This window comes from Podarcis tiliguerta (assembly GCF_965153285.1).
Source record: "Podarcis tiliguerta genome assembly, chromosome: 1".
Lineage (NCBI taxonomy): Eukaryota > Metazoa > Chordata > Lepidosauria > Squamata > Lacertidae > Podarcis > Podarcis tiliguerta.
In genome coordinates, this window is record NC_139534.1 from 13,621,028 (window position 1) to 13,636,703 (window position 15,676).

The 15,676-nt window shown below is 42.8% G+C and overlaps 1 protein-coding gene across 2 annotated transcripts in view; it reads right to left on the reverse strand.

Moving 5' to 3' along the window:
* Positions 1 to 15,676, reverse strand: part of PLCL1 (phospholipase C like 1 (inactive)) — a 179,328-nt gene that overhangs the window by 23,302 nt on the left and 140,350 nt on the right. For both annotated transcript variants that reach the window (XM_083406488.1, XM_083406487.1), the window contains 3 exons: positions 12,974 to 15,445; positions 8,914 to 9,117; positions 4,357 to 4,432 (listed from right to left, as the gene is read on the reverse strand). In XM_083406488.1, the coding sequence (XP_083262614.1) occupies positions 4,357 to 4,432; positions 8,914 to 9,117; positions 12,974 to 15,445 (2,752 nt within the window). The remainder of the gene's footprint in view (positions 1 to 4,356; positions 4,433 to 8,913; positions 9,118 to 12,973; positions 15,446 to 15,676) is intronic.

Below are 15,676 nucleotides of genomic sequence, written 5' to 3' on the forward strand. Positions count from 1 at the left end.
GATGCATGCGAGTTTCTGCAATCCCCCCCCCCAAAAAAAAAGCTCAACAACTCTGGGCAATCCCCCCCCCCATTTTCTTAATTTGGAGTCCCCCCCAAAACAGGGGCATCTTATACATGGGAGCATGTTATACACGGAAAAATATGGTATTTCCTCTGCCATAAGATGAGCCGTGTTGGATCAGACCAAAGGCCCACCTAGTCCAGCACTCTGCTCTCACAGAACAGCACCCTCCCCACCTGAGATTCCCAGCAACTAGTAGTCAAAGGTATGCTGCCATGGGAATGCTCCAGGTAGGGAATATGAGCATCTGTGAATAGGGCAACCAACTCTGGCTTGCATCCATAGACACAAGCAGTGTATCTGGTAAAACAGAACACACTGGTGAAAAGGCACCAGAATTATCATGATGAAGATGTATAGCCCCAGTTAGCTGTGCTGTCGGCAATTCCCCTGTGCACAGTAATGTGATTGTTCTTCTCAGAGAAAGAAATGTTTATTTATTTGTTTGTATGTTTTTGTACAAGTAGAGGACCTTGGACCTAGCTGCAAAGAATTAAATGCAGATAGGCTGTAGCAAAATAACACAATTACCTTAATTCGGCTGCGTCAGTGGAAAAAATATTGAATGCAGTTAAACCAATTCGAGCCTTAGCTATATGGGCTTCATCTCATTCAGTTGCTTTAGTAATATTAATCCAGTTACTAAATGGAATAAGCTCTGTTTAAACAAGGTTTTAACGAAGTAAGCAAGACTGTTACTGAGGTTTGTGCTGCTTTAACTAGATTACTTCTAAAATCAATTTAATTAAGCTGATGATACTTTCTAATTGAGGTAATCTCTAAAACAGATGACATGCGTGCACACACTCACAGAAGGAGTAAGGCTTTGGGTCGTCTAGATACAATAGGCAGAACAAATCATTCACCCCTTTGGTTTGACAGTTGGCTCCCTACCCCCAAGTGAGAATCTTTGTTGTCAGATTCAAAAGCAGAGCTAAGAGATGCTCACAGAAAAAATTACTTAGCCTGCTTGGCTCATACTACAGTAACACCATGGTTTGCCGTATTTAAACACCAACATGGTTTCGAAAAATTATTTAACCAGTCCATGCTAAGGAAAAATCCTCCTGTCCTTAATTAAGACTTCAGCAAATGCCTTCTGCAGTTGTAGTGGGAAAGTACTTTAGTCCCGCCCTGGGACCTTCAAGTGAAGAGTGGGCTATAAACATTTCAAATGAATGAATGAATGAATGAATGAATGAATAGTATTGCTTGTGACCTAAGACATTGGCTGTGAGGCTGAGGGATTAGAGCAGGCACCCCCAAACTCAGCCCTCCAGTTGTTTTGGGACTACAACTCCCATCATCCCTAGCTAACAGGACCACTGGTCAGGGATGATGGGAACTGTAGTCCCAAAACAGCTGGAGGGCTGAGTTTGGAGATGCCTGGATTAGAGAGCAATCCACAGAGCCCTTTGGATTTTCCTCTATAACTCAGAACGCATGAAGCGAATGTGTACTACACCAGCTGTTAAACGCCAATCAGACTGCTATCCCACCCACCAAATTTATTATTCATTTATGAATCGCATTTAACACATGTCTCAAGGCGATTTTCAGTCATATTATAAAAATGGAGAAAATTGTTTCAAAAACAATACAAACACACACACAAAACCCGCCCCCCCTGAAAATAGGTTTAGAAACAATGAAAATAAACACATTTTCTTCCAGCTGGAAAAATATCCAGTTAAATTGATTTTATTCTTATGATGCTCATACGTTTGAAATTTATGGATCACACAGCCGACCTTGTTCTATTTCTTCTTCTTACAATCAATGATTTTGACAATGAAACTTTCAACAAATTGAATACGGCGCTGTGATATGGATAATGATGTTTTAAGGCTGGAAGATGCTCTCTAGGATATGATACTTTGAGATTATAAGATGTTCTGTGGGCTACTATATATTATTGTGCACATGTTTCATCTTGGACTGCTGTTATTCTTGAATACAACCATCAATACAAACTTCCCCAAGACAGATCATATAACCTACATTGTCTTGTGCTCTGCTTTGCTCCAGGGGTTTTGAGTCTGGAGCAAGAAGATAAACTCGTATGGGAGATGTAGGTAATGAGCTGCCCTGGGAAAGTTTGCACTGATGGCCATATTATGGCAGGGGTGGGGAACTGAATCCCGACAAAGAGCTGGATCCAGAACTGGCCCACCATGCGCAAGTGGAGCTTGTGCTTATGAAAAACCGCAGGCTGTTCATCTCAGCGTAATCAAAAGTCACCCCCTTCCAGAAAGAATATCATACGTCAAATATCACACATCAGGATGTATGGAGCTTACTGGAAGTAATTTTGATGCTTTCTTTTTTAATGTAAATTTGCCCAGAACTTGTGGCATTAGTTAAAAGCCTTGCTTTGTAAGCCCTCCCATTTGTAGACAAAGTGACAACCGCCATAACCATTTACCAATCCTAGGATGCCTGTCTGACAAAAGCAATCCTGCACCCTGCCCACTTATTTTATGGCTGTATTTTCTGCCATCATAAAAAGCTGTACCTTTCCGGACAATTAGTTCAATGCAAGGATAATGGATCAAACAGCCGTAGTTAAATGCTCCCGTCTCATTGATTTCAGTGAAAGAGACCTCAGTGCATGCTTGTAGGGAGGGCGGGGGCTTAAAATGCACAGCTTAAGTAGCTGCTTTTACACACTCGGATACTATTTCGGAGGTTTTTCCTCCTGTACAACACAGTAGTACTTGAGGCACTGCTGTTCTCCCAGCTTCGGAGAGCAGCCCATCGCTGGCTCTTCCCAGAGCAAGAAGGGGAGCGGGGAGGTGTGGATTGCTCAAAGCTGTCCAGTTGGGCAATGGCAAGAGTATCAGATTGGCTCGGCCATGCTGTGTCAGCACAGTCCCGAGCTCTCCCTGCCTTAGCACTTCCCCTCTGCTAAATTCCAGTGATGTGATGTGTCCGAAACAAGGAACGCAGTGCTCGTCCCCCACTACACCACCACATGGGTCTCTAATGTTGCCACAGGAACCCTGGGGGTATGGGAGCACTCGTGCCACCTTTCATGATGTGAAAAAAAACCTGCCCTGCCATTTTCCGAACGTTCCTTTTTAAACTCCTTTGGCATTTAATTTCTTGAATCCTCTGTGTCCCCTCTCCAGTATTACAGACCATATCTGACCTGTTCAATGAGAGAGGGGACAGTGCTATGAATGGACGATCCCATGAGCATTCTGGTTTGTCACTGTGAGAAGATGATGTTGGACTAGCTCCCCAATAACAGCCTCCCCCATTATTATTATTATTATTTGAATTTATATGGATGCTGGGGGCGCTGTGGGTTAAACCACAGACCCTAGGGCTTGCTGATCAGAAAGTCAGTGGTTCGAATCCCTGCAATGGGGTGAGCTCCCATTGCTCGGTCCCTGCTCCTGCCAACCTGGCAGTTCGAAAGCACGAAGTGCAAGTAGATAAATAGGTACCGCTCTGGCAGGAAGTTAAACGGCGTTTCCGTGCACTGCTCTAGTTCGCCAGAAGCGGCTTAGTCATGCTGGCCACATGACCCAGAAGCTGTATGCTGGCTCCCTCGGCCAATAAAGCGAGATGAGCGCCGCAACCCCAGAGTCGGTCACGACTGGTCCTAATGGTCAGGGGTTCCTTTATCTTTACCACCCTGTACCTAGAGGTCTCAGGGCAGTTCACAGAAAAGATCAACATAAAAACAACAATATATATACAATCAAAATAAAAACAACAACCCAATAACACACATACACAACAAAAGAGCAGCATTTTAAAAGGGTATAGGATGTCAATCAGATCAACCAAAGGCCTAATTAAAAAGGAACGTTTTTTCTGGCACCTAAAGATGTATAATGAAGGTGCCAGGCGATCTTCCCAGGGGAGAGCATTCCACAGACAGGGAGCCACTGCAGAGAAGGCCTGTTCTCCTGCTGCCACCCTCTGGACCTCTTAAGGAGGCACACGAAGGAAGGCCTCAGAAGATGATCTCAGGGTCCGGGTAGGTTCATATGAGAAGAAGTGGTAGTCCTTGAGCTATTGCGGTCCTGAGCCGTTTAAGGTTCTATAGGTCAAAACCAGCACTTTCAATTGGGCCCCGAAACTAATTGATAGCCAGTGTAGTTGGACCCTAATCTTTGGACTACAACTTCCACAAGTCCCCATCAGCACAACCCTGCTCCCACCTTCTGCAGCAAGGTGGGATATTGTATCCTTAATGGGCAAGAGCTACAATGGAAAATATTTGGGATGATTATTGCCAAGGAAGTCTCTTGGGTATATTTAAAACTGAAAGAGGGTTACCTGCTTTCTGGCACTGAACTATCTTGTCGTAAACAGCATCTGACGTTTCTATAAGGAATCTGCTTTCTTGAATCATCTGTCAGGGAAAATAAAACAAGAAAAGTTGCTTTTACCAGCTTTGCCTTTCAGGCCAGAATCCCTATCTCAAAAAGCCCTTATTCATTCACTCCTCTAAAACGCTCCCCATTTTGTAACAGAAAAAAATGATAAGGGAGATTCAATGAACAGTTTATGTCAATTAGGCATTATCTTGACAGACAGGGGGAAATGCAAGATACAATGTCAGGAGGAAATGAAGGCAGGAGACAGACAATTACAAGCTTAAGGACATCAATGCCTTGGGTACTTCCAAATGAGCAAAGCTGTCTCTCCAGTTGCAATCATGCACATACTTAACTTTGGAGTTGTTTCACTGAAATCAGCAGGACTTTCACGTGAACCTCCATGGTATTCAGCAATCAACTGCATCTTATCTCATTCATGATGCTGCCAAATGTTTCATCCAACTGTTAGGTGACACATTTGTGAGCATCAAGTGTAAGGTAAGAGTCTAGGGCCCACCATTTCCCATTCCCAGAAAATGGATGAGGAATAAGGGGAGAGCCGACATGATGCTGTTTCCACCCAGCTCTCATTTAAAAGCAGGGACAACTGTGATTTTTATCACTGAGAGGAACGTGAGTGCAGAGCCTCCATAGAATTAATCATAGGTAAAGTAAAAAAAAAAAATCAAGCTTCACAGTACTTCATGGGGGAGGGGGAGTCATGCTACACTTTGTCTCCTTTTTAAATAATGCTGAATGGAAGCACCGGTACTGAGTTTGCACAGTGGGGAGGCACAAGGATCTCAAATAACTGTGAATACCAAAAAACAAAACAAAAGTAACCCTTAAAGAATGTTTATTAAATTATGCAGCTATTGGGAGGGAGAGTGGAGAGGGCACTCCTTTAAACATCTAAAAGGTATCCCCAATTCTTGCTTAGTGACATTCCATGCAAACACAATCCAGCTGACATCAAAGCAAAAGCAATGTGCATTGTGTGAAGTTTTACAACCAAAACCCCAACACTTTCGTAATGAGGAACTTTTACCCAGAGCAGACCTACTGAAAGGTTTTTCTGTGGCACCCAAAAGTTGACTACATATCTGTGTGTGTGAAGCTTGTAGATATAGATAAAGATATAGATGATAGATATAGATGATAGATATAGATATAGATGATACAGATATAGATATAGATATAGATATAGATATAGATATAGATATAGATATATAGATAGATATACATCGCCAAAGAATTGATGCTTTGGAATTATGGTGCTGGAGGAGACTCTTGAGAGTCCCATGGACTGCAAGAAGATCAAACGTATCCATTCTGAAGGAAATCAGCCCTGAGTGCTCACTGGAAGGACAGATCCTGAAGCTGAGGCTTCAGTACTTTGGCCACCTCATGAGAAGAGAAGACTCCCTGGAAAAGACCCTGATGTTGGGAAAGATGGAGGGCACAAGGAGAAGGGGACGGCAGAGGACGAGATGGTTGGATAGTGTTCTCAAAGCTACCAGCATGAGTTTGACCAAAGTGCGGGAGGCAGTGGAAGACAGGAGTGCTTGGTGTGCTCTGGTTCATGGGGTCATGAAGAGTTGGACCCGACTAAACGACTAAACAACAACATACATATACATATACATACTCTCTCTCTCTCTCTCTCTCTCTCTCTCTCTCTCTTACAGGGTGGCATTCAATGTTTCACTAATTTGATTGTTACATCACTGCAAGCATTTCTGCTTGTCAGACAAAACCATCTCCCTAGTACAGGGAGCAGAAGGAGAGGGGGGAAGCCCCATTAGGCTATCTTTCACTAGTGCACTGTGCTAGTTGAATCCGGCCCATATATTTATTTATTGATAACTCCCACATACCCCTTGATGTGATTCTGTGATGTCAAAAGGTTTTTGTGACTCACCCCCCACCTCACCAATAATGTGTCCCTCTAAAAAATGCCATACCCATCTTTCACACTTTGGCCCCCAAAATGTGGCCCTCACTCCAAAAAAGATTTGCCACACTGTATATGGGATTATTAAATAAAAACAAAGATCAGTTTACAGCTCAAGCATTTTGACTTAAGGTGACTTGTATGTCCAGTTCTAAAGGTAGCACGGCAGCCATCAGTGGTGGGGCATATAGTTGTCAAGAGAAAGAAAAAGGAGAATCAGACAAACACTCTTTGTCTGTTTATATGGGATAAAGCCAATAAAACAGGCAGTTAATTATTAGAAAGATAATTACTAAGGGTCTCTGAGCAACTGCATCTGCTTTGTGTGAAATATCGGAGCATTTCATGCACCACTAAACATGCACTGCCATGCAGACGAATTTCCTTCAAAAATATATTCACATGACTACTTTACAAATACACACAAATCTCAATCACTCAGAAAGTGCATTATAATGTATTTAATGAGAAATTACACACACACAAACACACACACACTTGCAGTCCAATCCAATATGAGTTTTGCTCAGAAACAAAACCAATTTCTGATGGTGTGGTTTACTTTCAAGCAAATACATCATTAGGCTACAGTTTTCTACATGTTATTTACTAGTCAGTCGACCTACTGAACAAAATGGGGCTAACTTCTGACTAAACCTGCACTGAATCAAGCTGCAAGATCCGTGGGTCACTGATTTTAAAGGACGCCTATTAAAAGATTTACACCTTAACCCAGGTATCAATACCATCATTTCCATATTCAGGTACATATCTCTTAAATTCAGGAATCAGGATTATTGAGCTCTTCTTGTTTTAATTTTGATTATGTATTTTCTGTTTTTATATTGTGATTTTATCCTGTGAACCACCCTGAGATCTGTAGATTTAGGATGGTATACAAATCATCATCATCATCATCATAATTTATGATTTGTACCCTGCCCATCTGGCTGTGTTTCCCCAGCCACTCTGGGCGGCTTCCAACAAAGATTAAAAAGACATTAAAATGTCACTCATTAAAAACTTCCTTAAACAGGACTGCCTTAAGATGTCTTCTGAATGTCAGGTAGTTGTTTATCTCTTTGACATCTGATGGGAGGGCATTCCACAGAGTGGGCGCCACTACCGAGAAGGCCCTCTGCCTGGCTCCCTGTAGCTTTGCTTCTCGCAGTGAGGGAACTGCCAGAAGGCCCTTGGCGCTGGACCTCAGTAATAACACCCACTAAAATCCTACCATATACTGGCTCAAGTTCCTAAGAACTACATAGCTATTCTCAAGAGCCAGTGTGAGCCAGTGGCAAGTTGGTGGCTCCGCAAAACTGCTTGGTTGAGGTGAGGGCAGCCATGCACTCCTCAGCCAAGCAGTTTAAAGAAAAGGAGGGAGGAACAAGCTTTATCAGAGCCTTGCTGATACAGCTTGACTCTCACTCTGTGCTGGCATGAGGGGCAGACTGCAATAGCAGTTTCACTCGCTGGTGAAACCGCTGCAGCTCTGAGTCCCTCTGTCTCCAGCAGCCAGATGCAGGAGATGGAGAGAATCAGGAGCGGTAATGGTTTCACTAGCAATATACCACTGAGTGAAACCACCATCTGCCCCTCTTACCAGTCCTGGGCAATATATCAATATATCACCCAGGCCTACTCCCCATGGAGTGTCGCCTGTCGCCACCTTTGAATATCTTTTTTAGCATCAAGCAAAAACATTTCTTTTCTGCTAGGCCTTTCCCTTTTAATTATCCGTGGCCTCCTTCAGTGAGTGGGACCTTTTAGTGCTGCCTTTTGTTTTGTTTTTTAAATAATATTTTATTAAGATTTTCACAAAAGAGAAAAAGAAAAATACAAAAATAATGAAGAAAAGCAATTAAAAACAATTCAAATTTTCATAACACATCTTGCATTTGCTTGGTTCCCGGACCTCCCCACACCTCCCCTCTTTGTATTCCAATTCAGTTTAGTGCTGCCTTTTGAAAAGATGAATGCGTTTTAGATTTTCCTCTTTTTTATTATTATTATCCTGGTTAAATTTATGTTTAATTGATTTATTGTTGTAAGTCACTTTGAGTTTGTTTTGTTAAAAAAGTGATTAATAAGTTTAAATAATTAATTATGCTTTCTTCTCACATCTCCCTGTCACACATCTTCTGCCCCATTTGTGTACTAACATGGTTATCTGACGCTTCTGGCAACTGGGAGAAAAATATTTATTTCCAAGTGGAAAACATTAAATCCATTTTGTATATATAACAGGACAGATACCAATACAGACCAGTGGTTGTCAAGAGGCTCCTCTATCCTGTTTGGGAAAGGTAGAAGATGCTACACAGGGAAAGGCATTGATCTTCTTAAAAGGCTTGGTGCTGATGTTTATTTTTATATAAATTTTATATAAATTTATATAAATTTTATATAAATTCAATATAAACAAACAAACAAATAAAGTTGAGTTTGGGGAAACACAAGGCATAAGCCAATATGAAAGTCTCTGAGAAACAGAGTTGGCTCATGTTATTTCCAATATAAACCAGATAATAACAACAACCAAAAAAAACCACACCATACCAGGTCGTATGCCGCTAGAACCTTCTTCTGCACATCCGTCAATGTCCCCAAAGGTTCTAGGCAGGGGAAGTTGTCTTTCATACAGAGGGCCACTGAGGGAACATTTTCGCTGTTCATAAGGCGTGAGGACAAGGTCAAAATGCACTGCTTCAGATTGGTAATTGGTGGGAGTCCACAAAGCTCTTTAAGAGACACAATTGCATTCTGTTGCGGAAAATAAAAGCATCAGTTTATACTTATGACAGGGAATCATTCCAATTTATTTTATAGAGCTAACTGTAAGTGTAATGAGGAACACTGGACTCTTGGTCCTTAGAAGTGGTCCTTAGAGACAGAGCCGACGCCAGGTTTGAGGAGACCTGCTATGGTGTCCTAGTGAGCCCCCCCCCCCAATACACTGCTGAGTGGGGCAGCAACATGCTACCCAGCTAGCCAAAAGAATGCCAGGTGAGAAGCTGCCATCTTAATTTCCCCAGGATGCTTCTCAGTCCAACATCAGAGCCCCAGAGGCACTCCAGGGAAATGATAATCACAGCGACTGCAACTTAATCACTTGGTACTTCTCTTTTGAATGCTGGAAACTTTTTTAAAAAGGAAGCCACAAGCACGAGCTGAGGGCCCTCTGAGAACCATGGGCTCCACCATTCCTGTCAACTTTTCAGATGCTGATTTCAAGCCTGCTTAGGGATCTCGAGAAGATTTCAAGGCTTAAAATTCTTCAAGACTGAGCTCTATTTTATTCTATTTTTATCAGCATTCAAGTTTGCTTTTTTCTTAATGAACTGTCTCCTAAAATGTGTGCTCATATGCATGAGCCTTAAAATATTTCTCTTGTATTTCCTTTTAAGACAAAAATAGAAAGGTATCTGCTTGATTTTCCTGAAATACTCAAAACTAGAGTCAGGGTGTATTTAATGTCTCACTGAATAGTAATGTGTGCCCAGTATTTTTAACCTATATTTTCAGGCTATAGTTAAAGGCAGAAGACTTGTCAGCATTCAATAAAGGGCACAAGCTTCCATCGTGGCACAGCTGCATCCTCTGACTGACACATTGCATAAGGAGTCAGTTTACAAGTCATACCAGGAGACTACAGACACAACCAAAAACCAATTTTCCGTTTCAAGCAGGCATTAAGGAAACCTGGGGGACTCAGGTGGCACTGTGGTCTAGACCACTGAGCCTCTTGGGCTTGCCGATCAGAAGGTTGGCAGTTCAAATCTCCGTGACCGGGTGAGCTCCCGTTGCTCGGGCCCAGCTCCTGCCAACCTAGCAGTTTGAAAGCACACCAGTGCAAGTAGATAAATAGGTACCGCTCTGGTGGGAAAGTAAACGGTGTTTCCATGCGCTGCTCTGGTTTTGGTGTTCCGTTGCACCAGAAGCGGCTTAGTCATGCTGGCCACATGACCTGGAAAACTGTCTCCGGACAAATGACGGCTCCCTTGGCCTGTAAAGCGAGATGAGCGCCGCAACCCCAGAGTCGTCTGCGACTGGACTTAACTGTCAGGGGTCCTTTACCTTTTAAGGAAACCTGGGATATATACACCTTGGTATGCTAGCACCCAAGAAGTCTATAGGATAAGCCATTTGTTTCCTTTAGGGAACTCTTCCAGAAAGCTGGACACATTATATATGCCCTATCAGTTCTTTTTCATGCACTGAGAAAGAGAGCTCCGAAAAAGCACTCAGGAGAAGAGGTGCAACTCCCTCCCAGATCTAGCTCACCCCTACTGGGCATGGAGCCACCACACAAGCTTCCTGGAAGTGGGGTTGCTTCCACTTACCAGGTGAGAAAAAGATGTGTGTCCCCAGCACTGCATCCACCTTGCCTATTAATCCCCCTCCCCATAAGCAGCAGCACCCCACTCCCAGGAAGCAAGGGAATGAACAAACCAATCAGACGTTCAACATTACAGCAGTGGACTCTCTCCCAAGTACAAGGGAACTGAAGGATGCTGTGTGGTGCAGTATGAACCTTATAGCAATCTAATTTAAATTATTATCCATTACACATGTGTTTAGTCGCCGCCTAAACCTCTTCGGCTGCCACAAACCATTTTGCTGCTTATCAAGTTCAGCAGTAGCAGATTTGGAGAGAGTACAAAATTCCATTACAGACACTGCGTTGCTCCAAAGGCCACCTGAATCCCATCAATCCCAAATTATACAAATTGGCACTGAACTTGCATTCTGCTACATACCATTGTAATCCAAGTAGGACAGAAAATGAATGGAACATCTGTGTGTATGAAAGTAATTATAGTCTATAAAAGTGAAAGAGCAACTCTCCATCATTTGGCTATACTAACATTTCTCGTTTTGAGTAGGGCTTTTTTCTCTCTTTTTCTGTACAAGCATATTTACAAACCAGTTCCCAACAGGAATTTAGAAAAACACCGCTTTTAGATATAATTAAATCAGCTGCTCTCTCCATCTTCTGACAGACGGCAAAGGGTGTTGTCATCTAAATGCATATTGAAACCTCATTCATTTTTGTGCTAAATGTAATTTGGCTTTAAGGTGTTTCAATAGCAAGATCTGTATTTTCTCACCACTTGCTTATACATTACGGTAAGGATAAAACTGTTTGCATGAACTGTAGACATGTACTTTCACTTGATTAAAAAAGTTCCATGTCTGCGATTCAATCCTTCATCTTTAAAACATGTTGAAAAGAAGGATGCAGCGGGGGGGGGGGGCACACCAAGTTTTATAGAACAAATGAATTAATCCTTTATGGGGAACTTTAAACCCTTGTGTGGGACCTGCATAAATATACGTTATTTTTCCTGGTGGAAAATTTTAATTTATTGAAGAACATTCCTATTAACAGAAGACAGTAGACTACTAGTCCTGTAGCATTTCATGAAACAGACATTGAAACTCTGACTTCTAACTTCTTTCAGTGCCAAATCTGGTGCACACTAGAATGCTGTTCTTAGTGTGCAGGGACTACAATGGATTTTAGCATGTTTTTGGTGCTGGGCTGCGTCATCAAGTCTGTGTAATACAGAGATATACATACAAACATACACTGAGAGTATGCAGTCATGTATTAATTACTGCATAGATAAAGGTAAAGGGACCCCTGACCATTAGGTCCAGTCGTGGCTGACTCTGGGGTTGCGGCGCTCATCTAGCTTTATTGGCCGAGGGAGCCGGCGTACAGCTTCCAGGTCATGTGGCCAGCATGACTAAGCCGCTTCTGGCGAACCAGAGCAGCACACGGAAACGCCGTTTACCTTCCCGCCGGAGCAGTACCTATTAATCTACTTACACTTTGACGTGCTTTCGAACTGCTAGGTTGGCAGGAGCAGGGATCGAGCAACGGGAGCTCACCCCGTCGCGGGGATTCGAACTGCCGACCTTCTGATCGGCAAGCCCTAGGCTCTGTGGTTTAACCCACAGCGCCACCCGCATCCCTAATTACTGCATACACATATGCATTTGTTTGCACTTGCATCTGGTTTATTCAATCCTTCTTCGGGGGGGGGGGGACGAGAGCGAAGAGAAGGTCATAGGAATCTGGCATTTATGTGTACAGATGCACGGCCTGAGTCACAGATGATGACAGTATGTGCAGTGGGGGCAGGCATGCAATCTGAATGCCTTGCCACCTCCAGAAGATCCCTCTTGAATCTCAATCTGCTGTCCTACAGATGTTTCAGCTGCAACTCCCTTCAACCTCAACAAGCATGGCCAACAATCAGGGATGGTGGGAGCTGTAGTAGACCTAAAGGCTGTTGAAGAGAAATCCAGAAGAACAAGGATAGCATGGTAGAAGTTGGGAACTTCAGGTTACAAGAGATGCAGAGGACATCCTAACGTAAGGTTCAGCTCATTGACACTTGAGAGGTAGGGTCTTGGGGTCTGTGCATTCAACAGCACCGAAAGAATACAATTTAAGTGAGCTACAACATTATTCACTAATGGGGTGTTGCATCATTTGCAATAAGATCCCCCCATTATGAAAATATCATTAGCAGTTCTTTTGACTTAAATAGTTGGCTAAATCAAGTTCTAAAAGAAATGAAAAGAATGAAATGGTACGTTTCATTACCTGCATATTTTCCCGCATGTCAGTTGCCTCTCTTAATGGATGTATCGCTGGTTTGAAGATGTCATCTACAATCTTAAGACTTGTGTTCCGCAGCATGGTATAGTCTCTTGTTTTCATCCCTATTCTGGCGGTCAGGCTGCGTTTATGGGCCTTCCCTCCACCGCTTCGGTTAGTTATTGCAATGTGCACAAAAAGCGTCACATGCTCCATAAGGTCTCCAACAAAGGAGCGCAAAGGTATGTGCCGATAGCCTGGCTGTATACATTCTAGGGGGATAGCGCATTGGCCTATGAACTCATCTCCAATGTAATCATCATCCAGCACAACAAAACGGATCATTGCAAGCTCTGGTAGGTTTATCTCAAACTCAAAGCTCTCGTCAAAAATGGGGTTATCACTGTTTTGCTGAACGGTTTTAGTTCTCTGTTCTGTACAGTCTGCAGGAATGCCATGGACTTCTAGGAACACATAAGGGTCTATGACATCCCCCTTGGCACAGGCTCCTTTTGGCTTTGGAAAGTTCTGCCCACTGATGATTTTGACATGCAGAACTTGAGGAGAGGCCCCTGGAACTATGCCCTTTGTATTCGCACTGAAATACGAAACTTCTTCTCTCATAACAGAAGGTCGAAGAACATAACCGCATCCTCCGTTCTGTAGAAACCAACCAGTATGTAAATCCATCATCGGCCCTGGCGTTTGATAATTCATGGCCACTATCTGGCAACCACAGTTCCAAAAATCCTGCGGATTTAAGTTGCTGGAATCTATTCTCATGGCACTAGGGTATATTCGAGACAGAAATTTCTTATTGTAATTTACAAAGTTCTCCGGACACTCATTTGCAATTCTGCTAGCATCTGCTTCGCTAAAGGAACAGATTTCCCAATAATTCTGACTTTTCGTTGAGTGCTCAAAATCTTTGAATCTGACAGCTCTGCATACAGATACCAGGTCAGACAGCTCCTTGCATAACCAAGTCATCTTGGGCGTCTCCACAGACACTTCAGACATTCTTCGAGATATTTCAGCTTCTTCGTCTTCATCACTGACTTCTCCCTCTAATAAATCCTCACCATCAGGCAGTTTCTTCCCTTTGATGATAATCTTCATTTTCAGTTTCTCTGGAGATGGAAGGTAGGCTTCTGACTGCGGTGGCATATCAGTATAGAGCCTGTTTTTAAAAATCTTCTTCATCTGTTCAACCATAACCTTCTGCTGCTGTATGGAGCAGTAGTTTCCCAAGCAAAGAATCAGAGGGTACTGTGATGAAACAAAGGCAAATTTGTTGATCACCTCAAGGACACATTGAAAAGATAGAGGTGACGTCATGCTGTTACGATTGCAGATGATGGGCTCCTTATCTGGACCATCACACACATCCAGTTCAATACATCGACAGCTCATCTTCAGTGCCCTGACATAGCCATTAATATCAGCTGGCCCTCGCACCTGGTCTTCTATTAGGTAAGTATTGTGAGATGAATTGATATAGTAATGTGATAAAGGCTGGGTCATATCTTGGACAACATTTTTATGTGCAGGGTCAAAAATATCACATTCCGGGGACAGCAAATACTGAGTAAATCCATCAATTGCCAGAAAACCCTGCAACCGCCCTTCCTCCGAAAATTCATACCTTTGAATAATATCAAGACACATTTCTTCAGTTGCTTGTGCCACCCCTTGCTCAGCTTCTAAAAAAAGCATAAGGTCATTGACATCTAAGTATTCTTTGTTTTTAGATATTTGCACTAGCAAAAAATAAACTTCGGGTCTAGTGCAAAGCTCAATGTATGCTTCACAAAATTCCTCTTTTGTTACACGGGTCGTTAGCTTCTCTTTGCTTCTCTGGATTTCCTTAAATTTTAACCTGATCTTTGACTCCTTTAAGGCAGGGTTCAGCCGCTTTATTAATTCTACAGCTGTGTCTTCCAACATGATCCCATTACCATCGACATCTGCGGCTTCAAACACAGACTTTAGCCATGTAAAACGTGGAGTGTCCTGGCTACCTTCTATCAAATCCAGGCACTGTTTGGCACGGGAAACCAGGTACCTCAAACCTGACACCCAAATGTTGGTCACGTCTGCTGAATTGGCAACGAGATCCAGTGACTCATAATTCTCCCCATGAATTATAGAGAAGGCACAGTCTTCGGAAATTTGATCTGCTAGCCCATTGTTTCTGAATGTTTCTGTGTTTTTCCCTAACCGGACCTCTTTCACAGCGGAAATTTCGAGTTTGGCCTTGTCAGGATCTTTCTTAGATGGTTCCCAGCGAAGCGCTTGTGAGTCAGTGTCCAGGGTAAAAAAACGATTATAAATACGGGAGTTTGGCCGGACTTTCTTCAGTTCACAACCAGCCTGCATGAAGCTGATGCAGTCGTTGGCGCTGCTTATTTTCTTTTCCGATGGCATGCTGCTGAAGGACACTGTTTTCTTGCGTCCACATTTTTGATTTGCAGGATCCTGCAACACAGTTTAAAAAACAAAACACAATTAATGCCCTTCAGATCAAATGGTAGGTAGAGAAATGACATGTTAAGTATAATGGTCATTACCACACTCAACAAGTGACTGACTAAATAACATTCATCCATTAAACTACATATGGGCTGGTATAAACTATTTTGCAAGAGGTGAATGACAAGATGATCCTTCACCCCTCAACAGAAGCTCATATAGGATTGCCATACGTCC